This window comes from Hyla sarda, chromosome 3 (genome assembly GCF_029499605.1).
Source record: "Hyla sarda isolate aHylSar1 chromosome 3, aHylSar1.hap1, whole genome shotgun sequence".
NCBI lineage: Eukaryota > Metazoa > Chordata > Amphibia > Anura > Hylidae > Hyla > Hyla sarda.
In genome coordinates, this window is record NC_079191.1 from 194,929,496 (window position 1) to 194,950,827 (window position 21,332).

At 41.9% G+C, this 21,332-nt stretch overlaps 1 protein-coding gene and 1 long non-coding RNA gene across 10 annotated transcripts in view; one reads left to right on the top strand and one right to left on the bottom strand.

Annotated features, from left to right (window-relative positions):
• Nucleotides 1-15,050, bottom strand: part of LOC130361998 (uncharacterized) — a 32,176-nt gene extending 17,126 nt beyond the window's left edge. For 2 of the 6 annotated variants that reach the window (XR_008891228.1, XR_008891225.1), the window contains exons 1-4: nucleotides 14,756-15,050; nucleotides 12,926-13,079; nucleotides 12,650-12,816; nucleotides 7,523-7,991 (exon numbers count right to left, since the gene is read on the bottom strand). This is a non-coding gene — a long non-coding RNA (uncharacterized LOC130361998). The remainder of the gene's footprint in view (nucleotides 1-7,522; nucleotides 7,992-12,649; nucleotides 12,817-12,925; nucleotides 13,080-14,755) is intronic. The other 4 variants (XR_008891224.1, XR_008891227.1, XR_008891226.1 and 1 more) reach the window with 4 other exon arrangements.
• The window catches only part of PHF3 (PHD finger protein 3), a 147,246-nt gene that overhangs the window by 76,798 nt on the left and 49,116 nt on the right, over nucleotides 1-21,332 (top strand). For all 4 annotated transcript variants that reach the window (XM_056565808.1, XM_056565807.1, XM_056565809.1 and 1 more), the window contains exons 7-11: nucleotides 4,527-4,674; nucleotides 13,054-13,210; nucleotides 13,313-13,429; nucleotides 15,262-15,390; nucleotides 20,889-21,021. In XM_056565808.1, coding sequence (XP_056421783.1) covers nucleotides 4,527-4,674; nucleotides 13,054-13,210; nucleotides 13,313-13,429; nucleotides 15,262-15,390; nucleotides 20,889-21,021 — 684 coding nt within the window. The remainder of the gene's footprint in view (nucleotides 1-4,526; nucleotides 4,675-13,053; nucleotides 13,211-13,312; nucleotides 13,430-15,261; nucleotides 15,391-20,888; nucleotides 21,022-21,332) is intronic.

A 21,332-nucleotide genomic window follows, 5' to 3' on the forward strand; every position in this document is an offset into this window, starting at 1 on the left:
GGTGTCATATGCTGCAGTGAAGATTGCCATAAAGTGATCTTCACTGCAGCTTCTAGGAGTTTCAAAACTACAACTCTCGGCATGCCCAGAAAGCCTTTGGCTGTCTGGGCATGCTGGGAGTTGTAGTTTTGCAACATCTGGAGGGCCATAGTTTGGAGACCACTGTGCAATGGTTGCAAAACTACAACTCTCAGCACGTCCACACAGTCTAGGCATGCTGGGAGTTGTAGTTCTGTAAAATCTGGTCCTTCAGATGTAACAAAACTACAACTCCCAGCATGCTGAGACTGTCCAGGCATGCAGGGAGTTGTAGTTTTGCAACATCTGGAAGGGCACAGTTTGGAGACCACTAGACAGTGGTGTCCAAACTGTAGCGCTCCATATGTCAATTCAAAGCATGCTGAGACTGTCCAGGCATGCTGGGAGTTGTAGTTCAGCAACATCTTGAGGACTACTTTTTGGAGACCACTACACAGTGGTCTCCAAACTGTTCTCCTCTAGTTGTTGCATAACTACAACTCCCAACATGCCCAACTGGAGGCACACTGGTTGGGAAGCATTGTATTTTTCCTAACTCAGTGTTTCCCAACCTGTGTGCCTCCTGCTGTTGCAAATCTATAACTCCAAGCATGCACTGACAGACCATGTATGCTGGGAGTTGTAGTCTTGCAACAGCTGGAGGCACAAGGGTTGGTAAACACTGAGTTAGGAAACAGACAGTGGTGCGGAAACACTGCGGTAGTCTGTTACCTAACTCAGTATTTCCCAATCCCAACCATTGTGCCTTCAGCTGTTGCATAACTACAACTCCCAGCATGCACAGTCTGTCAGTGCATGCTGGGAGTTGTATTTTTGCCCCCCCAAGTGAACGTACAGGGTACATTCACATGGGCGGGGGTTTACAGCAAGTTTCCCGCTTCAAGTTTGAGATGCGGTAAATTTTCCGCTGCAGCGGGAAACAGATTGTAAACCTCCGCCCGTGTGAATGTACCTTAAAAACACTACATTACACTACACTAACCCTAAATAAAGAGTAAAACACTACATATACACTACACCCTTACACTGTCGCTGCCCCCTCCCCCCCCTCCTCCAATAAAAATAAAAAACATCTTGTACGTCAGTTTTTCCAAAACTGAGCCTCCAGCTGTTGCAAAATATCAACTCCCAGTATTGCCGGACAGCCATTAACTATCCTGGAATGTTGGGAGTTTTGCAACAGCTGGATGCACCCTGTTTGGGGAAAACTGACGTACAGTATTTTTGGTGGCGGAGGCAAGTGCTTGCATCCGGGTCCACCCCTATGAAAATCCCTAATTAAGGCCTCAAAGGGGTATGGCGCTCTGTCACTTCAGAGCCCTGTCGTATTTCAAGGCAACAGTTTAGGGCCACATATGGGGTATTTCCGTACTCGGGAGAAATTGCGTTACACATTTTGGGGGGCTTTTTCTCCTTTTACCCCTTATGAAAATGTAAAGTTGGGGTCTACACCAGCATGTTAGTGTAAAAACTTTTAATTTTTTACACCAACATGCTGGTGTTGCCCCATACTTTTCATTTTCATAAGAGGTAAATTGAAAAAATGACCCACAAAATTTGTAAGTACGGAAATGCCCCATATGTGGGCGTAAAATGCTCTGCGGGCGCACAACAGGGCTCAAGAGTGAGAGCGCAGTATGTACATTTGAGGCCTAAACTGGTGATTTGCACAGGGGTGGCTGCTGGTTACAGCAGTTCTGACATAAACGCAAAAAAATAAACACCCACATGTGACCCCATTTTTGAAACTACACCCCTCAGGGGGTACCTGTACGCCCGTGGGAATTTCGGTCCGGACTGGGGTGACTGCTTATATCGATCAGCAGGCACCCCGCGCAAAAGCCCAGGGGAGTCATCAGACCCCCCCCCCCCATGTCGGCAATCGCCGGTGAATTCACACCGGTGATTTGTGGCGATTCCGGGTCATACGGGTCTCCTGTTACCCGGAAAATAAGGGGGATCGGGGTTGTCCAAGACACCCATGATCCCCCTGAAGGTCGCTATTGGTCGTCCACAAGCGATGACCAATAGCAGATCGGGGGCGGGGGGGTTAATATTCGGTTCCCCCGTTCTGCCCACCCACAGTAGTCCGGGCAGAACAGGGAAAGGAACGAGGACCAGCGCCGAAGTCCACTTACCCATCGGCGGTGGCGGCAGCGATCGGCTGCAGTGATCGGCGGCAGAAGAGGACAGCGATGCGGCTCCCTGGATCCTACGGTAGCCGGTGAGTTGCCTAGCAACATCTGGAGGGCTACAGTTTGAGACCACTATACTGTGGCCTCTAAACTATAGCCCTCCTGATGCTGCAAAACTACAACTCCCAGCATGCCCAGACAGCTGTTTGCTGTTTGGGCATGCTGGGATTTGTAGTTTTGCAACAGCTGGAGGGCCACGGTTTGGAGATCACTGTGCAGTGGTCTCTAAACTGTAGTCCTCCAGATGTTGTATAACTGCAAATCCCAGCATGCCCAAACAGCTGTCTCGGCATGCTGGGAGTTGTAGTTGCGTACTAGGGATCGACCGATATAGTTTTTCTAGGGATGATACCGATAATCTGTCACCTTTCAGGCCGATAGCCGATAACTTATACCGATCGGTCTGTCAATACATGCTGGTAGTTGTAGTTTTGAAACAGCTGGAGGTTTGCCCCCCATATGAATGTACAGGGTACATTCACACAGGCGGGTTTACAGTAAGTTTCCTGCTTGAAGTTTGAGCTGCGGCAAATTTTTTGCCACAGCGCAAACTCCGAGCGGGAAACTCACTATAAACGCCCGGCCAGTGCGAATGTACCCTAAAAACACTACACTACACTAACACATAATAAAGGGTAAAACACTACATATACATCCCCTTACACTGTCCTTCCCAATAAAAATGAAAAAAGTATCGTACGGCAGTGTTTCCAAAACGGAGCCTCCAGCTTTTGCAAAACAACAACTCCCAGAATTTCCGGACAGCCACTGACTGTCCAGGCATGCAGGGAGTTTAGCAACAGCTGGAGGCACCCTGTTTGGGAATCACTGGCGTAGAATACTCCTATGTCCACCCTTATGCAATCCCTAATTTAGTCCTCAAATGGACATGGTGCTCTCTCACTTCAGAGCCCTGTCTTATTTCAAGGAAACAGTTTAGGGCCACATATGGGGTATTTTTACACTAACATGCTGGTGTTGCCCCATACTTTTTATTTTCACAAGAGGTAAAATGAGAAAAAGACCCCCAAAATTTGTAACACAATTTCTCCTCAGTACGGAAATACCCCATATGTGGGCGTAAAATGGTCTGCGGACTCAAAATAAGGCTCAGGATTGAGAGCCCACTATATACATTTGATGCCTAAATTGGTGATTTGCACAGGGGTGGCTGATTTTACAGCGGTTCTGACATAAACGCAAAAAAATAAGTAACCACATGTGACCCCTTTTTGGAAACTACACCCCTCCCGAAATATAACGAGGGGTACAGTGAGCCTTAACACCCCACAGGTTTGAAGAAGTTTCATTAAAGTTGGATGGGAAAATGAAAAAAAAAAAAAAAAAAATTTCACTAAAATGCTGGTGTTACCCTAAATTTTTCATTTTCACAAGGGAAAATAGGAAAAAAAATTCCCCCCAAAATTTGTAACCCCATTTCTTCTGAGTAAGAACATACCCCATATGTGGATGTAAAGTGCTCTGTGGGCGATCTACAATGCTCAGAAGAGAAGGAGCGACATTGGGCTGAAATTTTTATTTTTATTTTTTTTTTTTTAAATCAACTGGTGCCAGAAAGTTAAACAGATTTGCAAATTACTTCTATTAAAAAAATCTTAATCCTTCCTGTACTTATTAGCTGCTGAATACTACAGTGGAAATTATTTTCCGTTTGAAACACAGAGCTGTCTGCTGACATCATGAGCACAGTGCTCTCTGCTGACATCTCTGTCCATTTTAGGAACTGTCCAGGGTAAAATGAAATCCCCATAGAAAACATATGCTGTTCTGGTCAGTTCATAAAATGGACAGAGATGTCAGCAGAGAACACTGTGCTCGTGATGCCAGCAGACAGTTCTGTGTTTCAAAAAGAAAATAATTCCCGCTGTGGTATTCAGCAGCTAATAAGTACAGGAAGGATTAAGATTTTTTAATAGAAGTAATTTACATATCTGTTTAACTTTCTGGCACCATTGATTTAAAAAAAAAAAAGTTTTTCACCGGAGTACCCCTTTAAGGGGTTAATATAGGGGCAGAATATGCTTCCTAATACAATAAAGGAAATGTATACTGACACAGAACAGCCAACAGAGTTAATAGGGTCTCTGGATACACTGAATGTTAATGGAAAACATACTGTTATCAAGGCATCACACCTAAATTTAGTACATAAATCTTATCTTTTTTGTCTAGTAGTCACCTTGCTACAATAGATTGATACACATTAACTGGTTTAGTAAGGTTTTAAAATAAAATACCTAACATAATTATAATTTTTTTTTTTTTTAACAGGTGTAATTGAAAAGCTAGATGTGAAAAAAAAGAAAACTGAAAAGAAAGGGTCTGGGGGTCCTGCTACCTCTCCATCTACACCAAAACCATCTGTTGAGCAAATAAGACAAAGTGTTCGTCATTCCCTGAAAGATATACTAGTGAAGAGGTACAGTAGTATGATGTATAGAATATTGTATTCAGCATATTATTGCTAAATTTATTTTTTATTTTTGGCTAAGCGGCTTCTAGTAGCAAATCTGTATGATTTATGGCAGGTGCTACAAAAAGAAAATCTGTGTTTATAACAGGGCTCTACATGGAGAAAGAACAGTTGCCAATGCACTCTAGGTCAGCTAGACCTGTTTCTGACTTCTTACGCTGCCTCTCACCACTGCCCACTAGATAGTAACAGGAGTTTGGCTACATGGCATGAGGGAATGTCACAGTCAGAGTGAAAAGGGTGCAGTCTCCACACATCACATAGGGGGAGATTTATCAAACCCTGTCCAGAAGAAAAGTTGCTGAGTTGCCCATAGCAACTAATCAGATTACCTCTTTCATTTTTAAAAAGGTCTCTGAAAAATGAAAGAAGCGATCTGATTGGGTACTATGGGCAACTCGGCAACTTTTCCTCTAGACAGGTTTTGATAAATCTCCCACATAGTCTATGTAGCATCTGGTCCATTTCCCACACCTGGCAACTCCATGCACTTTTTTCTCACTTAGGCTGCTTTCACACTATAAACTTCATCCGTTAAAAGATCCGTTATAAATGTCCTTTAAAAAATCTTTAAAAAAAGGATGTTAAACGTCGGTTACAAAATTCCATTAAAGTCTATGGGATTTTTTGATTATCCGTTATGACCAATTATAGTCCGTCATGAATAACTGACGTTAGTTGTGACGGATGAATTAACGGAACATGCACTAATTTTTCTTCCGTCACTAGAAATGGATACATTAACGGCCATTATTTTTAACATTGAAGTCTATATCCTTTGTCATCTGTTTGCACCTGGTTTATATATCAGTTATTACTCCTGAGCATGCTCAGAAGAGGTGACATCAGCAGACTCCTGCAGTGCTGAGGGACTACTACTACTACTCCCATAATGGAACAGACTTGTTTAAATGATGGGAGTAGTAATTCCCTGGCTGCGGGAGTCTGCAGACAGCTGGGGAGGCTACATTAGTGTTTGTACTACTACCCCCATCATGGAACAGAGTCTATGCACTACTAAAAGAAATACTTTTCATTCATAGCGCTGCAGGGGTATATGTGTATAGATGTGTTGGGGGAGGCAGACATATAGCGTTATCTGCCCTCCACAGCGTTTCTATATACATATGCCGCTGCGGCGCTATGAAAAGTCTTTCTATCAGCAGCATCGGGCCAGCCGATGCTGCTGCTATAATGCTTTTCACACATAGGCATATGTATATAGATGCGCTGCACTTTGTCTATTATACATGCGCTGCGCTGGGTATATTATACATGCGCTGCGAGGGTACATTATACATGCGCTGCGAGGGTACATTATACATGCGCTGCGAGGGTACATTATACATGCGCTGCGAGGGTACATTATACATGCGCTGCGAGGGTACATTATACATGCGCTGCGAAGGTACATTATACATGCGCTGCGAGGGTACATTATACATGCGCTGCGGGGGTTATATCTTTATTAATGCGCTGCAGGGGGCATGTTATAAATGTGCTGGGGGGCTAGATGTAGAGGCTATATGTCTGCCCCCCCAACCCCCCCCCCCCCCCCCCCCGCAGCGCTATATATCTTGCCCACCACTGTGCTTTTAATATAGATATGGCCCCTGCTACTCACAATGTTCATTTTTAAATCTCCTGCTGAGAGCCCTGATTGGCTCCTCAGTACTGACCATTCAGGGCTCCCCGCGGGGGATTCAAAAATTAAAGTCAAAACACACTGATACATCGCAGGGTTGCGGAGCTTGCCTCCCGCTCCCCTACTTAGTAACTTCTGCTTGCATCGGGTCTCCGAAGTGAAACCCGGTGTGATCAATCCCTCAGCCCTTGTACTACAACCCCCATCATGGAACAGACTCTGTTCCATGATGGGGGTAGTAGTACAAACACTAATGTAGCCTCCTCAGCTGTCTACAGACTCCCACAGCCAGGGAATTACTATTCCCATCATGAAACAAGTCTGTTCCATGATGGGAGTAGTAGTAGTCCCAGCTGTGGGAGTCTGTAGGCAGAGGTGTTATGGCCATACATGAGGGATGTTATAACGGGTTTTAACGGATGAATATTTTATTCAGCCGTTAGCACCCGCTATTTCATCCGTTATTATACATCCGTTTTTATACAGAAAATGGACGTTTAATAACCGATGAATGGTCATAGTGCGAAAACAGCCTTAGTATGTTACAGGAGACACCTAACTGCTCCTGCATCTTGTTACATTTGAATTTCTTTTAACCTGTAATTACTGGTGACCTGCAAAAAGCCACCTGTTAAGAACTGCTGATGGCTCCTGCAAGTCATACAACAAGGCAAGAAATGTAGTAGAGATTATTCGATGATTATTCCAGTATTGGTGTATTGATGCAGGAAGAAGAGGGCAGAGGGAGGAAAAGTAAAGATAAAGGGGGAGATTTATCAAAACCTGTGCAGAGGAAAAGTTGCCCAGTTGCCCATAGCAACCAATCAGCTTGCTTCTTTCATTTTTATGAAGGCCTGTGAAAAATGAAAGAAGTGATCTGATTGGTTGCTATGGGCAAGTTTTCCCTCTGCACAGGTTTTGATAAATCTCCCCCATAGAGATTGTGGTGCTGTGTGGGGAGAAGAGGAGATGATACTGTGATAAGGGCATTGTGGTGACACAGGAGGTGGGGAAAAATAAGATAGGGCTGCAGGAGGATAGGGACTTGTGGTCCTGTGGGGTAAAAGACTGGGTTGCCAAAAGAGAGAGGGGGGAAAAGGGATGGTTGTTAAGAGGAAAAGAGATGGTAATGTAAGACGAGATGCCTACCTTTTTTTATCTGGACAATTATTCTTCCAGATGTCCCAAACAGTCTGAAGGGAGCTTCCTCAGAAAATAACTTTACCCCAATCTTCTCTGTCCAATCCCTGTACCCTATGTCAGTCTGCCCGTGGTGTTTTTCTTGGAGAGTATTGGTTTCTTTGCTGCCTTTCTGGACACCAGGCCAGCTTCCAAAAGCCTCAGTCTCACTGTGCGTGCAGATGCTCTAATACCGTCCTGCTGCTGTTCCTGAGCAAGCTCTGCACTGGTGCTGGAACAATTCCATATGTGTCCCCTTAGGAGAGATGGCCCTGGCACTTGCTGGACTTTGGTGGGCACCCCGAAGCCTTCTTCACCGCAATTGAGCCACTCTCCTCTAAGTTCTTGATAATTCAATAAATGCTTGATTTAGGGGGCAATTTTACAAGGAGCAATATCCTTGTCTGTAAAGCCTTGCACATTTTTCCTTGCTGGTCATCTTGGTTAAAAGAAGACAATGATTTTAGGCAACCAGTCAGCTTTTCAATAATTCCATCCCCATGAGTGATATCCCCTTAATAACACCTACTCCTGAGCCAACAAGATGATCGCTAAAGTTATCAGGTCATTTTGTGGAGGGCCAAAAATTATTTAAAATAGGATTTTTGTGATTTATTGAATTTTCGTTGCAAGAAATAATTTGTCTTCCTAACAATCTAAAGTTAAAGGGGTACTCCGGTGGAAAACATTATTATTATAATTTTTTTAAATCAACTGGTTCCAGAAAGTTAAACACATCTCTGTCCAGAGTAAGAGAAAATTCCCATAACAAACACATGCTGCTCTGGACAGTTCCTAAAATGGGCAGAGATGGCAGCAGAGAGCACTGTGCTCGTGATTCAGCAGAGAGCTTTGTTTTCCAAAAAGAAAATAATTTCCTCTGTAGTATTCAGCAGCTAATAAGTACTGGAAGGATTAACAAATCTGTTTTAACTTTCTGGCACCACTTGATTTAAAAAAAAAATAATAATTCCACCGGAGTACCCCTTTAATTACAAATTGTCACTTTAAAAGCTGTAGCTGTAAACTGTGTGAAAACCAACATTTGTCAGTCTCAAACCCTTTGGCCACAACTGTACAATTGCTATTGTGAACTCCAATGGTGGTCCTTGACAGTAGTTGTCACTTGCACATAGCAGCTAGCACCAGCCAATATGGAGCAGGCTCAGGGCCTAAGCCTGCCTCATACTTCTATACATGACATTTTATCGACACATGCTTATAATGTTTGCCACCATAGTGTCTGCTGTTTTGATGGGAAACCTAGTGCATTTATTGAAAATTGTATCTATAGTTACTGGATAACAACCATTTCAGGGGTACTCCGGTGGAAAACATTATTATTATAATTTTTTTAAATCAACTGGTTCCAGAAAGTTAAACACATTTCTGTCCAGAGTAAGAGAAAATTCCCATAACAAACACATGCTGCTCTGGACAGTTCCTAAAATGGGCAGAGATGGCAGCAGAGAGCACTGTGCTCGTGATTCAGCAGAGAGCTTTGTTTTCCAAAAAGAAAATAATTTCCTCTGTAGTATTCAGCAGCTAATAAGTACTGGAAGGATTAACAAATCTGTTTTAACTTTCTGGCACCACTTGATTTAACCCCTTAAGGACGCAGGACGTAAATGTATGTCCTGGTGAGGTGGTACTTAACGCACCAGGACGTACATTTACGTCCTATGCATAACCGCGGGCATCGGAGTGATGCCCGTGTCATGCGCGGCTGATCCCGGCTGCTGATCGCAGCCAGGGACCCGCCGGCAATGGTCGACGCCCGCGATCTCGCGGGCGTCCGCCATTAACCCCTCAGGTGCCGGGATCAATACAGATCCCGGCATCTGCGGCAGTTTGCGATTTGAATGAATGATCGGATCGCCCGCAGCGCTGCTGCGGGGATCCGATCATTCATAACGCCGCACGGAGGTCCCCTCTCCTTACTCCGTGCGGCTCCCGGCGTCTCGTGCTCTGGTCTGTGATTGAGCAGACCAGAGCAGAAGATGACCGAAAACACTGATCTGTTCTATGTCCTATACATAGAACAGATCAGTATTAGCAATCATGGTATTGCTATGAATAGTCCCCTATGGGGACTATTCAAGTGTAAAAAAAAATGTAAAAAAAATGTAAAAGTAAAAGTAAAAAAAAAGTGAAAAATCCCCTCCCCCAATAAAAAAGTAAAACGTCCGTTTTTTCCTATTTTACCCCCAAAAAGCGTAAATTTTTTTAATAGACATATTTGGTATCGCCGCGTGCGTAAATGTCCGAACTATTAAAATAAAATGTTAATGATCCCGTACGGTGAACGGCGTGAACGAAAAAAAAAAAAGTCCAAAATTGCTACTTTTGTAATGCATTTTATTAAAAAAAAAATATAAAAAATTAATTAAGTTTTTCATATGCAAATGTGGTATCAAAAAAAAGTACAGATCATGGCGCAAAAAATGAGCCCCCATACCGCTGCTTATACGGAAAAATAAAAAAGTTAGAGGTCATCAAAATAAAGGGATTATAAACGTACGAATTTGGTTAAAAAGTTTGTGATTTTTTTTAAGCACAACAATAATAGAAAAGTACGTAATAATGGGTATCATTTTAATCGTATTGACCCTCAGAATAAAGAACACATGTCATTTTTACCATAAATTGTACGGCGTGAAAACGAAACCTTTCAAAATTAGCAAAATTGCGTTTTTCGTTTTAATTTCTCCACAAAAATAGTGTTTTTTGGTTGCGCCATACATTTTATGATATAATGAGTGATGTAATTACAAAGGACAACTGGTTGCGCAAAAAACAAGCCCTCATACTAGTCTGTGGATGAAAATATAAAAGAGTTATGATTTTTAGAAGGCGAGGAAGAAAAAATGAAAACGTAAAAATTAAATTGTCTGAGTCCTTAAGGGGTTAAAAAAAAAAACAAATTCCACCGGAGTACCCCTTTAATTACAAACTGTCACTTTAAAAGCTGAAGATGTAAACTGTGTGAAAACCAACATTTGTCAGTCTCAAACCCTTTGGCCACAACTGTACAATTGCTATTGTGAACTCCAATGGTGGTCCTTGACAGTAGTTGTCACTTGCACATAGCAGCTAGCACCAGCCAATATGGAGCAGGCTCAGGGCCTAAGCCTGCCTCATACTTCTATACATGACATTTTATCGACACATGCTTATAATGTTTGCCACCATAGTGTCTGCTGTTTTGATGGGAAACCTAGTGCATTTATTGAAAATTGTATCTATAGTTACTGGATAACAACCATTTCAGGCTGAGTTAAGACTCATCAGATTGTCGTTTTCTTGAATACTTATAAAACAATTCAGAACGAAGTTGAAATCCCCTACCACTATTTAGCGTTTTGATCTGAGAACCATAAAAACATTTATACTTATTGTTAAATAGGCTCTACACTTAAACAAACATCACTAACATCAAGTACAAGCAAATGTAAGACACTAATATATCTTCTCATAGCAAAATGTATCTTTCTCTTCCTATTAGACTCCTTTCCTGCCCCCAGAGTATGGGAGACATCGTAGACGTTATGCTTCACCCACTAGTTCAGGAACAATTGAAAGTTAGAGGTGGAACCAGCAGAGCACAAATCTGTTGAAAACTGACTCCTATAAGTTATATAATGGACAGAAATGGTGCAAATGCTCATGTGTTCACACAATACCTTATTCTGAACAGGTACCTGAAAGTGCAACAATATCAGCAACTCTTTATGGCCCAGATTTATCAAACTGTGTAAGAGAAAAAGTGGAGTGAATTTCCCACAGCAACCACCATAAAAACTACTACTACGGGACTAAAACAAAGCAAAATCTACTTGTCTCTCATGACGATCCACTTGTCCGGGCCAATTTTCGCTTTTACACTCTTGTTTTTTCCTCCTTGCCCTATAATAATCATAACTAACTACTATGATGATACCTTTTAATTTTTCCATGACATTCTCTGAAAAAAAAAAATAATAATATTGGTGAAGTGAAATTGAAATAGTAATAGATAATTTAGCAAATTTTGTGGTTTTCTTTCCTATGCCATTTACATTGTGGTTGGAATAACATATTTTGATACTTTAGACCTCCCTGATTACAACAATACCAGAGTTGTATAGAGTCTGTCATGTTTTACTAACTAAAAAAAAAAAAATCTGAACTTTTTTTGACCCCTGTAGCTTTTTTTTTTTGTTCCGCATACCAGGCGGTATGAGGGCTAATTTTGTGCGCCATAATCTGTTTTTTGTATCAGTACCATGTTAGTACTAATCTGACTTTTTATTAGCTTTTAACTTTTTTTCTAGGATATTATAAAAATTGCAAGTTACGTCATTTACCGTATGGTATACATAATGTTATATTTTAATAGTTTGCACAATTATGCACGCAGCGATACCAAATATATTTATTTTTATTATGTTTACATGTTTTTATGTAGGAAAAGGGATTAATGTGTGTCTTTTAAACTTTTATGAAAACATTTTTTTTTTTAAACTTTATTAGTCCCTTAGGGGACTTTTAGGAGGAATCATTCGATTCCTCATTCCGATCAATAGAGTTCTATTGAACCCCATTGATCTGTGTGCTCTGCAATCCATTGATAGAGCCTAGTCCAGCCAGGCTCTATCAGTGACAGAGCCACGGGACAACAGGGAACAGAGGAAAGCCTCTGGCTACCTCTAGAGTGGATCCCCCCCCCCCAAACCGGGATCACGTTACGGGGGGGGGGGTGATCCATAATTGATCCAAATTCCACATCCCTGGCAACCAATCACAGCTCGGCTAATGAGCTGAGGTAAAGTGAAAGTTGAACTGTGATTGGTTGCTATGAAAAAATGACTCCACTTTTTCTCTCACACAGGTTGATAAATCTGGACCTATATGTTTATAATCACCTGAAATAGGTTAAAAGGGGTTGCAGTTCACAGTTATTAGTAGAAATGAAGACATCCTGTGACTTTGCTGTTAACAGCAAATGCCAAGTATGTATACAAAGTTATGAGACCTATTTATAGGTTGTCTTCATTTCTGCTCTGATTTGTAACATGCGTTGTGGGACAGGTGAGCATGTAACTAAGAGAAAGAGACCTTGTGACTACTGTATCCATAGCATCCTCTGTCTGCATGTTTGCTTTGTGCTTGCACAGTGCTTGTGTAGGTCTGCATATGCATGCAGTTATTGCAGTCAAAGAAGGTGTACATCACTTATCAACCTCCTCATTCACTTGTTTTTAAGGTTCTCTGTTACACAGCACCTGTTACAGAAAGGGTGGAAAAGCAGACCTTTAGAAGACCATTTATGATTCAGTCTAACAACTTTTGATTTTAAAACCTATACATAGTATGTTTACAAGGTGGCCAAACCTTTAAGTTTTCAGTACAATTCAGATTTGCTACTGCATTGTGATGTTCTGTGCCGCCATTTGCAAATGCAATATATCTATAGAAGCATGAGGAATGTGAAGACATTTATAGTTGTTTGTATCAATTAGACTTTCAGAGTCGAATTCTAAGATTCCTGAAGAAAGAGCCACAAAAGTATCAGCCAAGATTGAAAAGGAGCTGTTTTCATTTTATCGAGATACAGATGCTAAATACAAAAATAAGTACAGAAGCTTAATGTTTAATTTGAAAGATCCTAAAAACAATGTAAGTTTTTTTTTTTGTTTTTTTTTATAATTTAAGAAATGTCAATTCCCACCTCTGTTTCTTCTGTCATATGTACAATTAATTGTCATTTTGCTTTTCTAGGTACTTTACAAGAGAGTTTTAAAAGGAGACATTACCCCTGAACATCTGATAAAGATGACTCCTGAGGAACTGGCCTCCAGAGAGTTAGCAGCATGGAGACAAAGAGAAAATAGACATGTAAGATATATTTATATATTGCTACTATTGTTTAAACTTATTTCTATTTTTTATTTTTTATTTTTTTATTGCTATTGGATGTTTCACATATACTAGTTTTACACGTTAACCTCTTATTGACCGCCATTATGCCTTTTCACAATGCTCGGCTGCAATTGAGTATAGAACAAGCTCATGAGCTGAGCCCACTCTAGATGTGTCAGGTTTTGGCTGTGTCTTACAGCTGGCAACTTCTGGCTTAGCACTTTAATCCCGGAAATTTAGCCCTTTGCATGCTACCATCAATATGGTCACAGCAGGCAGAGAGTGAAATAACAGGTACAGCATCTGCACCCATGTGACACAGCAAATTGTGGCTACTGGAGGCCCCCCCCCACAATAGTAGGCAGCTCCCCCCACAGACATACATCTTCCAGCCATATAGAGTGTATGGCTGAAGGCTGTATGTCTGTGTACTGCCCCCCACAGTGTTCCGGTCACAGCTCCTCCGTCCCGGGGGTCACAATCTACTGCTATGGCCTATGGACCATAGCAGCAGTCCCGGGACCGGAGGAGTGATTGGAACACTGTAGATGACGCGCCGCCGGTCACTCACCAGGCCCTGGCCAGCTCTTGTCCTCCTGCGCCTCTATGGTTGTACGCACGGGACGTCACTGACGTCACGTGCGTACAACCATACAGAGGTGGAGAAGCGCAGGAGGACCGGAGGAGGACGCGTGGTGGTCGGGGAATGGTTAGTGACCCGCGGACATCCTTATGTTCCGAAAAGATTTTTCGGGACACAGGGATGTCCGGCATAGGAATACTTATGATTATCTTCCCGGCGCCTGTGTGCGGCTGCAGGCGGGGGCCGGCCAGAGCATGTAAAAACAAATTCATGTATACTAAAAACCAGGGTGCCTCCAGCTGTTGTGAAACTACAACTACCAGCATGCCCGGACAGCCTTTGCCGGTCCGGGCATGCTGGGAGTTGTAGTTTCACAACAGCTGGAGGCACCCTGGTTTTTAAGTATACTGTACAGTTATTAGTTTGTACATGCTCTGGCCGGCCCCCGCCTGCAGCCGCACACAGGAGCCGGGAAGATAATCATAAGTATTCCTATGCCGGACCCCAATACCCGGTGTATAAGACGACCCCCGACTTTTCAGAAGAAAATTCGGGGTTAAAAAGTCGTCTAATACGCCGGGATATACGGTATGTTTTATGACTGTACAAGCAGTCTGGTTACAATATTTTTTTAAAGGAAAACTGTCAGCTTTCTCCCCCCGCACTAACCAGCGGTACTGGCTGGTAGTGCGGGGGACGCTGATCAGTTTGATGCTTACCGTGCCCAGATCCGCCACGCCGTTCGGCTGTAATGTTCTATTTTCAGTATATGTTAATGAAGTGCTTACTGGCATCGGCTGGGCTAACTGGCACTCTGACATCAGTGCCCCTGGCCGCAGCGCCACCCAGCTCATCAATATTCCTCCCCTCTCTCTTCATTACAGAGTGGGGAGAGGCAGAGGGAGGGGAGGAATATTGATGAGCTGGCCGGCGCTGCGGCAGGCGGCACTGACGTCAGAATGGCAGTTTGCCTGGCCGGTGCCAGTTAGCACCTCATTAGCATATACTGAAAGTAGAACATTACAGCCAAATGGCTAACAGTACTTCTGGTTAGTGCGGGGGGGGGGGGGGGGGAGAAAGCTCACAGTTTTCTTTTAACAAATTAATCTTCCTTCAGTCACTTTTACTTGCTAATACGCACTTCCACCATGCAGTGATATATTTGGTTACATGTAACCTTGTGGCAGTTGCCCATTGTAACATATACTGTTTATTTCCTGTTTAGACCATTGAAATGATTGAAAAAGAACAGCGTGAAGTTGAACGGCGGCCGATCACCAAAATTACACATAAAGGGGAAATTGAAATAGAAAGTGAGGCTCCCATGAAAGAGCCAGAAGCCATGGATACTGAGGTACACCTGTGTATAGTCCTGTGCTACATTTTGTCAGGTGTTTGTCATGTTATTTTTGTTTTTTCTAGGGGTGTGTTTTGTATTAGGAAAGAAATACCCCAAAACTTTTTGTAGTCTGTTTCTTATTTGCTTATTATTTGCTAACATCATCCAACATTTTATTTCTAAAAAAATTAGAAACATTTATTGTAATGTATTTGGTTACAAAATTTACTAAAAATGGCATCATACATACTCGAATTCTCTGAAAAGAAGCCGTACCCACTAGTTTACTGGTGCAAGGGCAGTTTCAAAACATATTCACAATGTAGTGCTTCATAGGGGAAATTGTACTGGTACTCAAATGACTACTATTCATGAGGGGAGTAGCTGCCTAAAATTATAGCTGAACAGAAACCCAGCCTACACAGGGTGCCAGGTGAATAACATGTTCACTATGCTGGCTCACAGCCTGTTAATTAAGCTCATACTATTATACAGCATGCCACACAGAGTGCTGGCTCCTCTAGAATCACAAGACAAGACTGCATCCTAAAAATGTAGGTGTTAGTTGATGTGCTGGAAAAAAATACACAAGCTTGTAACCCATGTAAGGGTTCCTCAATATATTGCAAGATGTGGGTTGTGAGCTTGCATATTATGGCCAAAATATAAATTTTACACCTCTTGTTTATCATTTCTGCAATTTTTCCATATTATTAGGATGCGGTCTTGCATTGTGACTGTGTTTGGTTAGCTTTGAAAATATCAGAGAAACACATGTCCAAGGTAGACATGCAGAACAGACCAAACGAAAATATTCTTCCTAGTGGAGACAGTGGAGCCATTGTCCATAGTACGGGGGTGCACCACTGGATGACGACTAGTTTCACGTCATTACAGACGCTTCTTCCGGTCAGTAGTGCCATTGACAGGAAGAAGTGTCTGTAATGACTTGAAACTAGTTGTCATCCAGTGGTACACCCCGCACCTGAGAGCTGCGTCTCTTGCTCCTCGCTTATCCAGCTCCTGCATGGCTATGCTTAAAGACCCCAAATAAAGACAGTCTTTTGGCAAGAATTTTCTTGGGTGAGTGCAGCCTTCTTATGTTTCCTCTTTCCTTGAGATTGGATTATCTTGCTTCCTTGAATGCTGGCACCCCCTTGTATCTACGGAGTACAGAGACTGTGCTATACTCAATATTATAGGTGTTGTGAACGCCACAGGTGCAGTGCCTGATTGCCCTTGGCTTCTATTCTCGTGTCTATTTAATTTGTGGGTTTTTACATCCAAATCAGGTGAACGGTGTAGGAATTACAACAGTTTGCATATGTGCCTCCTGCTTGTTAAGGGACCAAAAGTAATGGGACAGTTGGCTTCTCAGCTGTTCTATGGCCAGGTGTTATTCCCTCATTATCCCAATTACAACGAGCAGATAAAAGGTCCAGAGTTCATTTCAAGTGTGCTATTTGCATTTGGAATCAGTTGCTGTCAACTCTCAAGATGAGATCCAAAGAGCTGTCACTATCAGTGAAGCAAGCCATCATTAGGCTGAAAAACAAAACAAACCTATCAGAGAGAGAGCCAAAACATTAGGCGTGGCCAAAACAACTGTTTGGAACATTCTTAAGTAGAAGGAACGCACCAGTGAGCTCAGCAACACCAAAAGACCCGGAAGACCAAGGAAAACAACTGTGGTGGATGAGAGTAGAGTTCTTTCCCTGGTGAAGAAAACCCCTTCACAACAGTTGTCCAGATCAAGAACACTCTCCAGGAGGTAGGTGTTTGTGTGTCAAAGTCAACAATCAAGAGAAGACTTCACCAGAGTGAATACAGAGGGTTCACCACAAGATGTAAACCATTGGTGAGCCTCAAAAACAGGAAGGCCAGATTAGAGTTTGCCCAGCAACATCTAAAAAAGGCCTTCACAGTTCTGGAACGACATCCTATGGACAGATGAGACCAAGATAAACTTGTACCAGAGTGATGGGAAGAGAAGAGTATGGAGAAGGAAAGGAACTGCTCATGATCCTAAGCATACCACCTCATCCGTAAAGCATGGTGGTGGTAGTGTCATGGCGTGGGAATGTATGGCTGCCAATGGAAATGCTTCTCTTGTATTTATTGATGATGTGACTGCGAACAAAAGCAGCAGGATGAATTCTGAAGTGTTTTTTGGCCAATATTATCTACTCATATTCAGAAAAATGCTTCAGAACTCATTGGATGGCGCTTCAAAGTGCAGATGGGCAATCCGATTGAGCATGCATTTCACTTTCTGAAGACAAAACTGACAGGAAAATGCCCCAAGAACAAGCAGGTTAAGACAGCTGCAGTAGAGGCCTGGCAGAGCATCACCAGGAATGAAACCCAGCAATGTCTGGTGATGTCTATGCGTTCCAGTCTTCAGGCTGTAATTGACTGCAAAGGATTTGCAACCAAGTATTAAAGAGTGAAAGTTTGATTCATGATTTTGTTCCATTACTTTTGGTCCCTTAACCTCTTAACCTCTTAAGGACCCATGACGTATGCATACGTCATGGGTCCCGGTCCTGCGATATAACATGGTGACCCCGCATCATATCGCGGCGGGCCCGGCGTCATAGTGAAGCCGGGACCCGCCTCTAATAGCGCGCGGCACTGATCGCTGTGCCGCGCGCTATTAACCCTTTAGCCGCGCGCTCAAAGCTGAGCCGCGTGGCTAAAAACGAAAGTAAAAGTGCCCGGCTAGCTCAGGGAGCTGTTCGGGATCGCCGCGGTATAATCGCGGCATCCCGAACAGCTGTAGCACAGGAGGAGGTCTTCTTGCCTTCTCCTGTGCTGTCCGATCGCCGAATGAATGCTTCGAGCCTGAGATCCAGGCTTGAGCATTCAATCGCCGAAAACACTGATTGATCCATTCCTATGGAGATGGATCAATCAGTGTAAAAGATCAGTAAATGCAATGTTATAGCCCCTTATGGGAGCTATAATGTTGCATAAGAAAAGTGTAAAAAAATCATTAACCCTTTCAATTATCCCTTCCCCTAATAAAAGTTTAAATCACCCGTCATTTCCAAAAATAAAAAAAACATTATGTAAATAATAATAAAAATAAACATATGTGGTATCGCCGCGTGCGGAAATGTCTGAATTATAAAAATATACCGCTTTTTAAACCGCTCGTTCAATGGCGTACGCGCAAAAAAATTCCAAAGTCCAAAATAGCGCATTTTTGATCACTTTTTATACCACAAAAAAGTGAATAAAAAGTGATCAAAAAGTCTGATCAGAACAAAAATGGTACCGCTAAAAACTTCAGATGACGGCGCAAAAAATTAGTCCTCAAAGCGCCCTGAACACAGAAAAATAAAAAAGTTATAGGGGTCAAAAGATGACCATTTTAAACGTATAAATTTTCCTGCATGTATTCATGATTTTTTTCGGAAGTGATACAAATTCAAACCTATACAAGTAGGGTATCATTTTAACCGTATGGACCTACAGAATAAAGATAAGGTATCATTTTTGACAAAAAATGTACTGCGTAAAAATAGAAGCCCCCAAAACTTACAAAATAGTGTTTTTTCATCAATTTTGTCGCACATTGATTTTTTTTCCCGTTTCACCGTAGATTTTTGGGTAAAATGACTGTCATTACAAAGTAGAATTAGTGACGCAAAAATTAAGCCATTATATATAATTTTAGGTGAAAATTTTTAAGAGTTATGATTTTTTAAAGTTAAGGAGGAAAAATTGAAAATGAAAAAACGGAAAAAGCCCGGGTCCTTAAGGGGTTAAGGACTCAGGGCATACCTGTATGCCCTGAGCCCGGTCCCGGTGTGATAAACGTGGTCACGCTGTGACCCCGCATCACACCGGGTCGGTCCCGGCTAACGATAGCCGGGACCCTGGGCTAACAGCCTGCGGCACTGATCGTTGTGTCGCGCGCTGTTAACCCTTCAGAAGCTGCGATCAAAGTTGACCACCGCGTCTGAAAACAAAAGTAAACGCTTCCCGGCAGCTCAGTCGGGCTGATCGGGACATCGCGATAAAATCCGCGGCGTCCGATCGTCGATTGATTGCTCCAAGTCTGAGCTACAGGCTTGAGCAATCAAGCCCCTATCTCGCTGATCCCTGCAAAGCTATGGCTTTGCAGGGATCAGCATAGGAGATCAGTGTGTGCAGTGCTATAGCTCCCTATGGGAGCTATAGCACTGCAAAGAAAAGTGAAAAAAAAAAAGTTAACAGGTCATTTAACCCCTTCCCTAATAAAAGTTTGAATCACCCCCCTTTTCCCATAAAAAATAAAATAAAAAAAAAACTGTAAATAAAAATGAATATATGTGGTATCGCCGCGTGCGTAAATGTCTGAACTATAAAATTATATCATTAATTAAACCGCATGGTCAATGGCGTACGCGCAAAAAAAATCCAAAGTCCAAAATAGCGTATTTTTGGTCACTGTTTATATCATAAAAAAATGAATAAAAAGCTATCAAAAAGTCAGATACACACAAAAATGGTACCGATAAAAACTTAAGAACACAGCGCAAAAAATGAGCCCTCATATCGGCCCGTACGCGGAAAAATAAAAGTTACAGTGGTCAGAAGATGACAATTTTATACGTATACATTTTCCTGCATGTAGTTATGATTTTTTTCAGAAGTGCGACAAAATCAAACCTATATAAGTAGGGTATCATTTTAACCGTATGGACCTACAGAATAATGATAAGGTGTAATTTTGACCAAAAAATGCACTGCGTAGAAATGGAAGCCCCCAAAATTTACAAAATGAAAAATTTTCTTCAATTTTGTCGCACAATGGTTTTTTTTTCTGTTTCGCCGTGGATTTTTGGGTAAAATGACTGTCACTGCAAAGTAGAATTGGTGGCGCAAAAAATAAGCCATCATATGGATTTTTAGGTGCAAAATTGAAAGCGTTATGATTTTTAGGTGATGAGGAAAAAATGAAAATGCAAAAACGGAAAAATGCTGAGTCCTTAAGGGGTTAACAAGTGGGAGGCACATATGCAAGCTGTTGTAATTCTTACACCGTTCACCTCATTTGGATGTAAATGACCAGCGCTTTCTAGCCATTTATTCACAGGATTTTGTGTGAATTTAATAGTAAATAGTTGTGAGAAAACAGCCCTTTTCCCTATCAATCACGCTTCTTTTCTGTCTGGCTACACCCCTTTCCTGGGTTTGTAGGTTTACTTAGACACATTGTGCCACATATTTCTGCACAGACAGAATTTGTAGTGCAATGCACTAAATTGTAGTGGACAACCCGACAAAACTGGGTCGGGTTAAAAATAGTAAATCAGGGCCATTGTGTCAATTTATTAATTTTGTACACCACTATACACCTCCTAAAATCTAAATAAAACAGTGTCATTTGTCATGTATGTATGGTATACCTGTGAAATCTATTGGCACGAATAAATATTATTATTATTAGTATTGTATTTGTACAGAACTACTTTACACCTTGTTGTTACTTTTTATGTACCTCTATATGTCCTACATTTTAGGAACCTGTTGCAAAACCAATAGAGAAAGAAGAAGATGTTCAGAAAGAAAAAGAGGATCCTGTAGAACCAACCTTAGATACAACAGCACAGCACAAAAATCATCTCTTTGATTTGAATTGCAAAATATGCACAGGTTTGTTATTTTATTAGTAAGCCCTAATATGTGACTGGAGACATGCAGGTCTTGATCTAGCAGCCTCTATACATTCTAGTTTTACTGCTAGACTAGATAAATGTTAGATCTGTATTGGGGACAGATTTGGCTGGTTTGGCTTGCATGTGATAACCTTCTCATGTAGAACTACCCGTAGTTCTCAAGATCTCAGCTACTTCATGGAAATGGTGATTGTGTCTTAAAGGAACCTGATCTCTAACATCTTCATTTTGTCAATGGTTTCTAAGCAAATACCTATTAAATGCTATTTATTGTTTTTGTAAACAAGG